The 15,272-nt window shown below is 41.8% G+C and overlaps 2 protein-coding genes across 2 annotated transcripts in view; both read right to left on the bottom strand.

Moving 5' to 3' along the window:
- Positions 1–2,028: 2,028 nt before the first annotated feature.
- On the bottom strand, positions 2,029–11,295 carry LOC139579387 (GTPase KRas). Its single transcript, XM_071408008.1, has 5 exons — positions 10,858–11,295; positions 7,391–7,503; positions 6,065–6,243; positions 5,219–5,378; positions 2,029–4,337 (listed from the first exon to the last, which is right to left on the bottom strand). The coding sequence occupies exons 2-5, from the start codon at positions 7,499–7,501 to the stop codon at positions 4,224–4,226; spliced, it is 564 nt and encodes a 187-aa protein (XP_071264109.1). The 5' UTR covers positions 7,502–7,503; positions 10,858–11,295; the 3' UTR covers positions 2,029–4,223.
- Positions 11,296–12,380: 1,085 nt separating this feature from the next.
- The window catches only part of slc17a7a (solute carrier family 17 member 7a), a 58,300-nt gene continuing 55,408 nt past the window's right edge, over positions 12,381–15,272 (bottom strand). The window contains exon 13 of the mRNA XM_071404334.1: positions 12,381–14,951. Coding sequence (XP_071260435.1) covers positions 14,656–14,951 — 296 coding nt within the window. The 3' untranslated portion in view covers positions 12,381–14,655. The remainder of the gene's footprint in view (positions 14,952–15,272) is intronic.

The following is a 15,272-nucleotide window of genomic DNA, read 5'->3' as shown; positions in this document are numbered from 1 at the left end:
AAGGCAGTCTAGAGCAGAGCACGTGAGCGGAGCTGAGAGTTGGACATCCTGCTCATCGTTCATGTAGTGCGCGCGCACCGCTCTGGCGCTCCATGTCCTTTCCAGCACCTCCGCTAAAAACCTATTTGTGCTCACAGGAACAAAAACAAAACTACTTTTTAAGTATTGAAAGCAAACCATATGGATTTGAATGAACATGAAAAGCTGAATGTAAGAAGCAAACCATTTCAAATAGGCTACATGTCATATGAAACAGCATATAAACTCTAAATAGGTCAGGAGCCAGACATGGAAACTAAGAAAGAACGAAAAATTATTATTTTGTCTATATTATTTCAAGGCTATAGCCTACAAATAAATACATTGTGAAGCATTTGCGATACAATAGGCTGGTAGGGACAAAAAGCGCTCATTCTTTTTAACATTTCGTTGTATTAAATCATTATAGTCTATACATTGCGCATATAGGCTGTATATAGACTTACTTAGAATTAAATACAAATGACTTAGTGTCTTTGAATTCATTTTTAGAAACATCAGTTTGGCCAGTCTGTGGCTTCTGGCTCATTAGATGGTGCCTGGAGAGCCGGCCAGCAGCGGAGAATATCCTCTCCACACTTGCAGAGCCACTGGGGATGCTAAATACTATTTTGGCCACCCTTGCCGGACAGGACAGAGAGTTGTATTTCTGTTTTTCTATAGGTACGCCTAAAAGGTTTTTAGGCAAAATAACCTATTCAAAACAGAAAGCTCATTGAACGTGGGAATATGCCAGGGCTATTGTATAAATAGAACAAAAATGAACTAAACGTTTAAGAGATCTGAGTTATAATTTAAATATTTTGCTACAATGACACAGTTATCTACCCACCTCGTTCCTTTCTTTTAGCATGTGCACGTAGTAAGTACACCATCATACTTTTCAAAGGCACCAAGTCATTTGTTTAATTTGTATTTCATTCTAAGTCTTACTCTTCGTCCTCATCTTTGTAAGTCACCTTGCTTTGGCACCTGTGCGTTTGATCAGTTTCTTTATGAAAATATTTAGTGAACTCCATAACAGTTGCTAAAGCAAGGGGTTATAGCAGCACACAAGTAGACTACAAATGCATGCCCGGCCCAGCAAGTACTGAGCGCTACTTGGAGAGAAATTGAAGCGGGCGAGAAGGCAGACGCTCCAGGTTTTGGGAATCTCGCTCCGCTCAGATACTCGGTTCTAGAGAAGCAGAGCCATTGTGCCACTAGAGGGCGGTCTCCCTCCATTTGACCCTGCTTACTGATATATTTTATTTAACCAGGAAGGGCTCATTGAGATTTGAAATATATTTTTCAAGAGCGTCCTGGCCAAGATAGGCAGCACCAAGTCATTACACAATTACAGACAGACAACATGCAAAACTACAAGTAATCTAGTAAAAACCAAAGAATCCACAAGAGTATAACAAAATCATAACACAGCAAATTAAAAACATTGATTCCCTGACCTGTCAGTCAAAATTCTTCATCCGTGATTTAAAAACACCATGGGGACAAGCTCTTACAGTTTAAAAAGGATTTTGTAAGGCGTTCCAAGACGATTGCGCAGAGTACATAAAAGCCCTTTTAACATAATTCAGTTCAGACATTTGGAACAGTTAGCAGGATAAAGTCCTGCGAACAAAGAGTACCCACTACATTTCTGAACAATAAAAATGCCCAAATATAATGGTAGTAAACACAAAACGTCTTTTTAAATAAAAGTATACCAGTAACTGAGCCTACGAGTGACTAGAGAAGGCCAGCCAACCCTGGTATACAAAGTACAGTGGTGCGTAAGGGTTTTGCAGTTTAAAATACATCTCAAAGTGCCATGGTAAAGAGTGTCAATTGAGCTCAAACACTGAGCGGAATCATTCATATAAAAAATATCCCCATAGTCTAGTAAAGGCATAAATGGAGCTGATACTAGCTGATTGACAGAAAGGAGGGCCAATAAGAGTCTTTCTATTCAACTTGTTTCCACCAAAAACAAAGACACACAAGTCCGAATAGCCAAAAGCCACTTTATTCATGAAACAACCTTAAAGTGACTAGACCAGGGGTATGAAGGAGTGGTACAACTCAGTAAACTGGCGGTATGCTGTCTAGTCTCTCAAAGCGGAATGTATTCTAGCAGTGTTGCTCAACTCCTGGGCAGGGGGTACTCAACTCTTACCCTACGAGGTCCAGAGCCTGCTGGTTTTCTGTTCTACCTGAATTAGTTGCACCCACCTAGTGTCCCAGGTCTACATCAGTCCCTGATTAGAGGGGAATCACCCACCTAGTGTCCCAGGTCTAAATCAGTCCCTGATTAGAGGGCAACAATGGAGAATTGCAGTAGAACCGGCTTCGAGGTCCAGAGTTGAGTTTGAGGACCCTAAGCGTTGCACAATTGTTTACTTTAGTCCAGCACTACAGTAGCACACCTGCTGCAACGCTCAACAAGCTCTTGAGAAGTTGCGTCAAGTGTGTTAGTGCTGGGCTATAACAAATATGTGCAACAGGGGGCTGAGGGCATGCGAGACTACACTCCCGGAGAGTTGAGTAACACCATTAGAACATTGGTATTGCTGCACCGGCCTGGGCAATGTAACACGACCATAGACACCTATAGGTTACACTCAGTAACTAGTGAATCTTTAGGGGGTTCTTCCAGAGGTTGAGCTCATCCTGCTGGCAACACCAGGGTCATTGTGGGTTCACCTCAGCATATTACATCAGTCATTTGGGATGAGACTAGAAAGTGTCCAATGACCACATTTAGCCTAATTCCAACCAATAAAACAGCCTGTTTTCACTCAAAGTGTTGGTCTGACACCTTTCAGTGTGCGTGTAAATACCTGTTTTTGTCCCCCGATTCTCTTGTCTAACACTTCAGATACATGTGGACTGAAATAATTAAAATGTTGCAGATTGAAATACATCGTATAGAATGAACGCTGTTTCGATCTCCACATAAGAGAATCACGTTTTCTCTGACACGTTCTATTTCAACCTCTTGGGGAAAAGTCCCTGGCTTCAGCTATTAAGAATTGTAAAGCTAGAGATATTAGCAAATTACACATTACTCATTTGCAAAGGCCGATTGAGTTTTGAGATCAAGAATTTGAGCTGAATGACCACTAAACCACCATGCCACTTAGCATGAAACTATTGGGCATGCACTAAGGAGTATGCTAGCATGGACATTGGAACACATCCAGAATTTGTATCTGAAATAATACCACACGACGGACATCAAAATGGAGCCTGGCGATCAGAATTCACAATAGACATGTTCATGTGCACAACTTTACTTTATAAATGGACCTCAAGCTAGTAGGACACTGAACTGAACAGCTAGCCTAAATAATTGGACATGATCCTATAGAAATGGCAACAGTATAAGGCTGTGTTCACACAGGCAGCCTAATTCTGATATTTTCCTCACTAATTGGTCTTTTGACCAATCAGATCAGCTCTTTTGCCAATAATTTAAAAAAAGAAATCCCAATTGAGCTGCCCATGTAAACGCTGCCTAATGACACAATAGTGAGTTGTGGCCTTCGACTGATTGGATTTTTTAAAAATACAGGAAATGAGAGTGAGGCTAGTGAGGACCAAAATACCTTCTCTATTACAACCCTGCTGAGGCATTTAAAAAGCAATAACAGGGATAGCCACTTGTGTGTAAATACTGAAGAAAAAACTACCTTGGAATGCAAGAAAAGCTAGCCTACACTGGCTTCTTGCAATGCAGAACACGTTGGCAAAGACCAAAAATTGTTTTTTCCCCCTCATGGTGAAAAAATAAACAAGATGATCATTTGGAATGTGTAGCTATGCAACTTGCGCTATTAATTAATCCCCTCAGATATTTACCACTAGGGGCAGTAAAGTGACGTTCGTATTTAAACCAACCGAAGATGGCGGCTTTAAACCCAGTCTATAAATCCCCTTTTCAACGCTACAACTTCTAGTTTCTTGTTACAATTGTCAGAAAACAACGTGGATAAACTGAAGTCACAATACCAATGGAGCAACCAATGAGAAGCAACAGGAAGTGAAGTTTCCGTTACTACGGTAACGACACTAATGACAGAAAGTGGAACTTGACGCGTTCACCATTCCAGATCCCCTGTCAATACGAGAGGTAACGTCTCCCATGTGGTAAAGGAAGTGCAGTGTGTGAGGGGGTTACTGGGCTATGTGCAGTGTGTGTGGTGTTATAGAATGGTGCAACGTCTCTGAGTGCTTTTCTTGCTCTTCTTGTTGCTGCGGTTGGTTTCCTTATACCTCCTGATCTCCCTGACTAGAGAGTAGAACGCCTCCTCCACTCCCTGAAACAAAGACGCAAAAAGGGGAAACTTTACACTCAAATGAAGCGTGATGGAATGCAGCTTGGTCGCCTTCAGTAGACTCAAAAACAGCAGATGAGTAGAATAGAAAGGTGCTACCTGAATGTATCCAATATCAAAGTTGTCCCATTTGTGCCCTCAAATACTGACATGACGGCTGTGTAGAAATGTGTTATCCAATACCTTTAGTGAGTCAGTTGAGTTTATTCAAATTATACACACAACAGTTAAGACACAGGAGTCTGTCAGGACAACACATCTCCTCTGACCCTCCCTGTTTCGGACCAAAACGCTCCTTAACAGCTTCTACCCCCAAGCCATAAGACTGCTGAACAATTCATCAAATGGCCACCGGACTATTACATTGGATCCCCCCCTCATTTGTTTTGTACACTGCTGCTACTCGCTGTTTATTATCTATGCAGTCACTTTACCCCTACATACGTGTACAAATGACCTCTAACCTGTTCCCCCGCACACTGACTCGGTACCGGTACCCCCTGTATATAGCCTCGTTATTGTTATGTTATTGTGTTACTTTTTACTTTAGTTTATTTGGTAAATATTTTCTTAACTCTTCTTGAACTGCACTGTTGGTTAAGGGCTTGTAAGTAAGCATTTCACTGTAAAGTCTACACTTGTATTCGGCGCATGTGACAAATAAAGTTTGTTTTGTTTTGTCCAGTTTGAGGCCTAACAGGCCTGCTACAATGACATATCATCTCTGCAGAGTGTGAGAAGTAGGAGAGCAAGGCTAGCGCTCCCACCTGTGAACACGTGATGAAGTGGATTAGTTATGCTTCCAGAGTAGCTGGTCCATTCCTAATACTCCCCTGTGTAGTTCCCCTGGCTGGAAAACCCACCTGTCTGGTTTTGGCAGAGGTCTCCACGAAGGGCACACCATAGCCACGGGCCAGCTCCTGGGCCTGCCTGCTCTCCACGCTCCGACTCCCCAGGTCACTCTTGTTCCCCACCAGCACCATAGGCACACTGTCACTGTCCTTCACCCTGTTGATCTGTTCTCTGTGGAGGAGGAGAAAAAAGGAGGGAGAAGTGGAAAGGACCAAGAGGTAGAGTCACGTGTCAAACAAATGGACATGACCAAAAACATCTAAATCTACTTCCAATTCCAAAGCCTCGTCTCCATTGTCAGTGACAACGTAGTTCCTCCATGTCCGCCCGGCCGGACGGGAACCCACATGGTTCAAATGATCATGTTGACTTCATGGACCGTCAGGCCTTGCATTCATAGAGCCATCTATAAATTTGAGTGGCTACAGATATCCATCCCCATCCCTCAGCTTTAAAGAAAACCAAGTAGTGGGATTGCCGTTTAGCTGTTGTTTGACATTTAGAGTTGGGCCTTAATTGGGGCGTGATACCTAACTATGTCTGACAACAGTCAAAAAAATGTATGGTGACGGAACATGATCATGACACTCCAGCGTTGTATTCAGTAGTCGCGGACCGTAGCAAAACGTTTGGCCTGTTTGCGAAACATTTTGCAACAGAAATAGTTTACTCCAAATGGAAACCATTTTGCAATGAAAACTAGAGTTTATATTGGACTACTTCAAGTAGGTCCCTCAGTTTCCTTCTGTTTGCTTCCTAGTGTAAACGGTTTCCGTTGCAAAACATTTCGCAAACAGGCCAAACGTTTCACTACGGTCTGAATACACTCCAGGTGTAGGACAGCAGTCAGTCAGTACCTGTACAGGTGAACGTCCTCAAAGGACTTGATGTTGTTGATGGCGAACACACAGAGGAAGCCCTCCCCTGTCCTCATGTACTGGTCCCTCATGGCGCTGTACTCCTCCTGACCGGCTGTGTCAAGAATGTCCAGCAGACACGTCTCTCCGTCAATCACCACCTGCTTCCTGTACGAGTCCTAGGTTGAACGTAACAAAGCTTAAGACCAGGATTCTAATATCCTAGAACTCTTAGCATAAATGAGGAAGAATTCAAAACAATGAGACCAGCGATGCTATTAAGCAACACCGCTTAATCTGTTTATTTTCAGAAGCTTCCACATGGAATTATTAGGTTTTGCTAACCTGGGTATATTCAACCTAGTACAATCCTAAAATAGGGGTGTGTTCATTAGGCACCAAATGGAAGGAAACAAGCAGAGACAGGGAGGGACTACCTGGACTTGTCCAATGAGAACATTTTTATTTTAGTTTTCCATTGTGTTGCTCTAATGCTCTGTTGCTCTAATGCAGTGGTTCCCAACTCCGGTCCCGGAGAAACCCAAAGCAGCACACATTTGTTGTAGTAGCCCCGGACAAACATACCTTATTCAACTCATTGAGGGCCTGATGATTAGTTAGAATCAGGTACCTACCCATAGGTACTGGTGTGAATCTGAATGGACTGGAAAACATGATCGTAACAATATGTTTGGAAAGTAATAATCCCGCCCCTTTGCCACCCTTATAGTTTACGGAGCCACTCTGTAAATCATTCTAACCATTTAGCTAGCGGCAACAGTTATCCTAATGATCAGGAGACTGTGGATAGATACTTATAGAATAGAATCTACATAGACTCTATATGCAAGATGCATACAGTCAGTTGCTACGTTTGAAGCAGACGATTTCAAATCGAATTCACTCACAATTAAAAGGGCAACTCCACAACTTTTTAACCTCCTATTCATTATTCCCAGCACCAAACTAGTGTCTACCTATGTGGAAAAACTGAGCATTTCTACATAAAAAAATGATAAATGACCCAATGACATCAAAAGTAAATTAAAAAAAAACATTTGCGTTGATGTGGGGAGCAAGAAAATACCATCCCTTTGGCTAGAAACTCATTGCAGGTTTTGAAAATCAGTTTCTTACTTTTAATCCTACCCTGTGATGTCACAGAAGCATTTTTTAGGAACCCTTCTTCTCCTTTTGAACTACAGATCATAGCAACGTGCCATTTTCACATATGTAGACACTGGTTTGGAGCTGGAGATATAAGGGGAAAAGTGGCGGAGTTGCCCTTTAAGAGTCATCACACAGAGACAAAGAGCTGCAACTCACCTCGATGGTGGGGTCATATTCATCCACAAAGTGATTCTGGATGAGCTGGATAGTTAGGGCGCTCTTCCCAACCCCTCCAGCACCCACCACAACAAGCTTGTACTCAGTCATGCCTGGAGAGAGCGGGACAAAGAGAAACACGGCAATACGTTTCCATTAAAGCTTCACATAGAAATGTGTGTTATAGATCAGTCCTTCTCATTGAAAGCAGGTCTACGTGGTAGATCTGTTCTATGTAAGCTATTACTATGCTTCCCGTTCTTATGTTTTGTTTTTGCTTCTTTCGGTTTCTTACACCAACTTCAAAACAGCTGAAAATACAATATTTTTGTTTATGGAAAATATATTTCACAGCTGTTTAGATGGTACAATGGTTCTCCACACAATGACTCCTTGTTTTGTCACATTAACTTCTTTGGGCTGCAGGGGCAGTATTGAGTAGCTTGGATGAAAGGTGCCCATTTCAAACGGCCTCGTACTCAATTCTTGCTCGTACAATATGCATATTATTATTACTATTGGATAGAAAACACTCTAGTTTCTAAAACCGTTTGAATTATATCTGTGAGTAAAACAGAACTCATTTTGCAGCAAACTTCCTGACAGGAAGTGGAAAATCTGAAATCGATGCTCTGTCCCAGGGCATCCCTATTAATTTGCTTGATATGTATTAGTATACATGCACTTCATACGCCTTCCACTAGATGTCAACAGGCAGTGAGAGAAGAAATGGAGTGTATATCTTGATCTGAGGTCGAATAAGAGCTCTTGGCATGACACCAATTTCCTGTTTTCTGGAAGGCGCGAGAAGGAACCGGGTATTGCCTTCTGAAAAGCTGTCGTTATAGACGGCTACTATCTCCGGCTTTGATTTTATTTGATAAATGTGACAATATCATCGTAAAGTATGTTTTTTCAATATAGTTTTATCATATTATTGAAATTTTTTCGGGAGGTTAGGCGTGTTGCGTTCTCTGCGTTTGTTCAGGAAGGAGAGCTTCGCGCCACTTGGCTAGTGTGCTTGCTAATTCAAGAGGGAAAAATGCCATTCTAAAACCAAACAACGATTGTTCCCGACAAAGGACCCCTTGTACAACATTCTGATGGAAGATCATCAAAAGTAGGACCCATTTATGATGTTATTTCATATATCTGTCGAACATGTGTACTATTAGTTTGCGCCCAGATTTTGGGCGCTCTCTCGCCATAACGTAAGCTGCATGTCGTAATGAAGTTAATTTTAGAATTCTAACACGCCGATTGCATTAAGAACTAAGCTATCTTTAATTTGCTGTCCAACATGTATTTTTTAGTAAAGTCTATGAATAGTTATTTGATTAGAATAGGTGAGTGTCAGAAATATCCGGACATTCTGGGAAAAAGATGCTAAGTTTTCCCAATGTATAACCACAATTTGTGCCGCTAAATATGCACATTTTCGAACAAACCATATATGTATTGTGTAATATGATGTTATAGGACTGTCATCTGATGAAGTTTGAGAAGGTTAGTGAAAAAATTTATATATTTTGCTGGTTTATTCGTTATCGCTACTGTTGGCTTGAATCAATGCGGTTGTGTGGTTGGCTATTGTAGTAAGCTAATATAATGCTATATTGTGTTTGCTGTAAAACACTTAAAGAATCGGAAATATTGGCTGGATTCACAAGATGTTTGTCTTTAATTTGCTGTACACCATGTATTTTTCATAAATGTTTAATGATGAGTATTTAGGTATTTCAATTTGGTCTCTGTAATTGTTCTAGCTGCTTCGGTGCTATTTCCGATTGTAGCTGCAATGTAAAACTATGATTTATACCTCAAATATGCACATTTTTCGAACAAAACATAGATTTATTGTATAACTTGTTATAAGACTGTCATCTGATGAAGTTGTTTCTTGGTTAGTTTGGTTGGTTCTTGGTTAGTTAGGTTGGTTTTGTGCAAGCTACCTGTGCTGTGAAAAGTCTGTGCTTTTTCTGGATTTGGTGGTGAGCTAACATAAATATACGTGGTGTTTTCGCTGTAAAACATTTTAAAAATCGGACATGTTGGCTGGATTCACAAGATGTGTATCTTTCATTTGCTGTATTGGACTTGTTAATGTGTGAAAGTTAAATATTTCTAAAAAATATCTTTTGAATTTCACGCCCTGCACTTGGACGGGCTGTTGTCATAAGTGTACCGGCACCGCCCTGCAGCCATAAGAAGTTAACTGAAATTAGGCAAACTATTTAGAATTTTAGCAACCAGAAAATGGCGGAGCGATTCCTGCATATTGCATCTTTAATAGCACACATGGAACAGATCTACCACTTTGACTAAATGAGAATGACAGACCAAAAACCATTTCTATGTACATTGTTGGGTCACTCAAAAAGTTACATATTGTAGCTTTAAATGTTGAATCCATTTACAATTATTAAATTGGTTGATTTAAGTACTAGTTGTTTGCTTACTTGTAAATAAGTTCTGAAATGTCTGTGTGTGTAATTGTGTGTGTGCATGTCAAATTTTCACCTGACTGTATGGTTCATTGTAGAGACCTTAACCCAATGACCTCAAAGAGACTTGGACCTCCTGGCGTAATGATTCATGTGTTGGGCTTTACAGTAGCTGGACCCAGATTCGAGTCCTGGTCGGGGCTACCCCCTCGAAATTGGCTACACTGGTGTCAGATGTGGGATGGCACCTGTGAGGCCATCTAAGAAGGGTGTACACCTGAGGAACTTGGTATAGAGAAGCGTGGGTCACACTCTCCTGAAGGAAGGTGGTAATGTAGGGACCTTAACCAAACCTCAACAAGAGATTCTGACCTCTTGGCATAATGGTTAAGGTGTTGACTGGACAGTCTCTAGATCAGGGTTTGTCCCCCAGTCAGGGCTAGTCCCCGAATTCATAACAATATTATACATTAACGCATTTCTGAACCAAACGAGTCCTACATTTTAGGCAAATTATATACTTTCTGTTCAAGTGTGTGTGATGAGGTGTTAGTCTTTCTGTCCAATTAGGTACATTCTAGACAATATTTCTGTACACTTGGGGGACCCCTTTTGAGTGAGGACCACCCCCAAAGGCAAACGCTCTGTATACTCTTTCAACTGAAAACAAAGCATCAGTAAAACAAAGGCACGAGGACACCTGTGGTGTCTACAGAACAGCCAACAACAAGTTCACATCATATGCACTTTTCAGTGATTTGGAATAGCCTACGGCCCGGAGAATTGTCTGATCATTGCAGGATATCAATCTTTATTCGCGGTCATTACAAAAACATGCTGGTATCTACTAGCAGAGGCTGGCTCTAATTTGACCCAGATTTGTATGGGAGCTAACGTTAGCTAACATAGCACAACTAACAGACTGCGGTAGATGGCACATTAGGCAGAATTCAATCACTGCATTTCTGCGATAATAATGTAGGCCTATTGCATGAGGGAAAATGACAAAATCAGAGCGCTTACCTTAATTTGGTTGGTCGTTTTTCACCAAACAAAAATGCAGCGTTTGAATGACAAAATGAGATTAGTGCTACATAGCCTGAAACAATTTCCTGATTGAAGCCAGCTAAGACCAAATATATGCTTTTAGAAGCTGCAATCTTTGCAGCAATTGAGCCACAAATATGTCAAATCACTGTTGGCAATGAACGGGAAATATAGGCTGAATATAACCCAAATTAATTTAAAGGTAAGAATTAGTAGTATGGGAGTAAATCTCTCTAGACTCCATTGTGGTTGAAAAGGGGCAAGGCTTTCACGGCAAACGCAATCAATGGTATTGATTTAACAGCCAATACCATTGTGGTGAAGTAGACAGACAGTAGAGTAACCTAACCAGAATGAGTCTTACGTTCTACTTCCGGTTATACCCGCCTCCAAATCAGAAACTGACCAATCAGGAACCGACTGAAAGCCTCATTGGTCGTGTCCGAAAAATAAATCGCGTGCTCCGCGACGCCTTGATAGTCCCGCCTTTGTACGAAGATTAACCAATCAAAGACATTGTTGCAGTGAGGTTTGGAAAGAGCGCACTCGAGTCTGATTGGCTCGATTTTTTGGGGTTGTTGAGTGTGCGGAGATAATTTCACCACTAGATGGAATCACTGTACCTGCGGCTAACCAACCGATAGGCTGTAAAAAGAGCTAACCGCTCCCAACCAAATTATACAGTATTTAGATGTCTGTGGAAAACAGACACAGTCAAGATGGTTTTGTTCACTGCACGCTATTGACACATTTCAAGCACAAGGTTGATGGCCCATTTTATGGGTTTTCCTTAAAAAACGATATTCAAACTGACAAATTAGATGAGGATAATATTGGGAAATAAAACTTCATGGAATACCTTCATCTCTATTGGGTTTGCTGTAAGTATCGAACTGCATTAGTTAAAGAGAGGATTGGGGCTGTAAAGGTCAGTAGTGGAACCCTGACAGTGATGGATCAAACTGTGTTACAGCTCACTAAGGACTTAGGGAAGCGCACACACACACACACACACACACACACACACACACACACACACACACACACACACACACACACACACACACACACACACACACACACACACACACACACACACACACACACCAGTCTCTCCCCCCTCACCTCCCTGCCATAACCTAGGCTATAGCCAATCCCCTGCATCCTGCCCCATTTCTCTCTCTCTCTCTCTCTTCCTCTCTCTCTCTCTCTCCCCTACTGAGTGCATCTGCTCTCCTCACTAATCTTTGCCTAAAATCACAGAGATAATCCGGCATCCATCTGTCATGGAAGAGAGAGAGAGAGAGAGAGAACCTTGGGAATATGAATGTGAATATTATGTAAAAAGTTACAAATTCCTTGTGCTATTACAATACCAATCGCTGTATTTACTAAAATGACCCAGTGCTATATGACTACTGTAACCAATATGCTAAAACCAGAATTATTGATCAATTGTAAACAGTAATGACAACAGAGGTGTAATAATGACGACACCATTTTATATACACCTTTTATTTTACACATATACATATTTCATACATGTCATATTTTTCTGTGTTTTTGTATGTATATATCTGTATGTGTTTTTACATGTTGTTTCCCCAACAGGTAATCGTACGTTTCCACAAGACAGAGGAGAACATGGAAACAGGAAAGTAAGAAACCAAAAGACAAAAGAAACCAACAGAAACACAACAACAACTATAGTAAGAAGTCCAGGATTGGTTGCTCAGATGTTCTGTTCAGGACACGTAGAGCATACAGCCCCCCTTAGCCTCGCAAACGTACACTGTAATATATGACAGAACACCCACACCTGAAGATACAGTTCATATTGTTAAAGACCAGTATTAGACACACATTGCACGCTGTGGTGCAATGGCAACCGCACATGTTTTCCATCACTGCACAAAAGGTTAACACACAATTCACCGACAGTCAGTCATTCACCGACAGTCAGTCATTCACTAACAGTCAGTCATTCACTAGCAGGCAGTCATTCACTAACAGTCAGTCATTCACTAACAGGCAGACAAGTTTCATCAAATAAATAATAAAGCAACGTGTGTTCACACATTAACATCCTAAGTCATCGTTACTTCTCTTGTCACACATGGACACATGGACACGTTGTGTGGTGCACTCATTGCACCCATGGAACCATCATTACAGCATGCTCACTGCACAATGTTCCAGCACCTGCACCCGACACACACACACGCACACGCACACGCACACGCACACGCACACGCACACACACACACACACACACACACACACACACACACACACACACACACACACACACAAAGACACAGTCTTTGCTCAGCTAACCTTGTAGAGACACACAATTCAGTCCCATTCAAAACCCTAACCCTAAGCTGTACCCTTACCCTAACCCTAACCCTCATTTTAACCCTAACACTAACTCTAACTCTGACCTTAACACTAAACCCCCTAGAAACAGCATTTGATCTTATGGGGACCAACAAAATGTCCCCAGTTGGTCAAATTTGAGTTTGTTTACTAGTTAGTATAGTTAAACACGTCCACACACACACACACACACACACACACACACACACACACACACACACACACACACACACACACACACACACACACACACACACACACACACACACACACACAAACACACTTCGGGAGAGCACTGCCTAATACATAGAAACGTATATATAGTATATAGAAAGGAACAGTAGCCTACATACAGTAAATATTGACTTCTACATATAAGTGCATTCAGTGATTTTGGCAAAATGCCTAAAATACTGAGAGGGTAATATGACAATAATGACAGAATTCTGGAGCACCATTTAACTGCTCTCTGACAGGATTCAGTGGAGTAACCAATGGCCTTTTCTCATGGATATAATGGCCACTTTGCCGATGCTCGAAAACATTGGACCGCTGTGTGCAACATAGGCCAGTAGCAATAGAAAATAAGCCTTGGGTTGAGTCGCATCCATACCACCCATGCTTATAAACTACAAGCTTTTCAAAAACGAGACACTTACATTTGATTTCCAGACACACCCACAAAGCCGACAGACAGCTCACGGAGACTTATTTGTTTGAAAGTAAATTACATGTAAATTAAACTCAACTGTTGAGTGAGCAACAGTGGCCCAATAAGAGTTTCAGGTTCAACAGGCAAAATGTTCACACACACACACACACACACACACACACACACACACACACACACACACACACACACACACACACACACACACACACACACACACACACACACACACACACACACACACACTGGAATGCTGAGCAACATCATCTCCAAGAAAACATTTACTTCCTGTCAAAACATCACTCCTGATTTGTCACAAAGGGTTCAGGAGCAGGGGGGAATTCTGGGAGATTAGTTCAGGTTCTGGACCACAACATACACACATGATCACCCCCCCCACACACACACACATACACACACACACTTATACAAATGCATAAAATTCATATAATGTCCCACATGTGTAAATGTACGTATATACAAAAACACACCTATGACAATTTGCTAACCCTCTATCTTCCCTCACTACATGTAATTTTCCAAAACATCTGTCCTTTCTTATTTCACCTCTCTCTCTCTCTCTTTTCCCCATCTCCCCTCTCTTCAGATTTGAGAAAGGTACAGTATACTTAACATGGACTTAAGTCCATAAATCATGCACTTAAGTCAGCCTTTTTAGACTTAGGTCCATGTTTAGAGAACTTATCTCAAGTCTGAATAGGGCATTATGTGAGCTCCCTCTCCCCCTCCCCTCTGTAGAGATACTGGTTGTATCCCGGAGGTTGAACATATTCCTCCGTCTTCTCCCAGTCCTGGACCCACCCTGCCCCGCCCCCAGCCCCCCCTCCTCCGTTGGGGCCCGCTGTTGGCTGGCTCATGGCTCCGTACTGCCCCCCTCCGCCTGTGCGGTACATCTCTTCCGTCTCATTGGCCAGTTCGTCCTCGTCGATGATGCCACACTTCTCATCGCTAGTGTCCTCCTGGTCCGCCCACGGCTGCTTCTCCCCTGACGCAAAGATTCCTGGGAAGGAGCCAGGAGGATAATTCAGAATCAGGTTTGGGTCACATTAGATTCACACCTCGGTCGTAGGCTATTCAGAAGGCACCAATCGGAAGAAAACTGATGGAAACAGAAAGGGACTAACTGAGCTTGTCCAATAAGAAATGTTAGCAAACCTTTTGCTACGATGTGATTGATACTTTATGTGGCAAAGTGGATTCAAATGAGTAATCACACTCTCAATTGTGATTGAATTCACGTAATTGGATTCAAACATGATTTTTAATTTAATCCAGTCTGAATTCCCTTTAGGGTTCACACATGATTGATTTGGTGAAGGAT

This window comes from Salvelinus alpinus, chromosome 1 (assembly GCF_045679555.1).
Source record: "Salvelinus alpinus chromosome 1, SLU_Salpinus.1, whole genome shotgun sequence".
Taxonomy (NCBI): Eukaryota; Metazoa; Chordata; class Actinopteri; order Salmoniformes; family Salmonidae; genus Salvelinus; species Salvelinus alpinus.
Note: the sequence above shows the minus strand (reverse complement) of the source record. Positions and strands in the feature narration are given on the sequence as shown.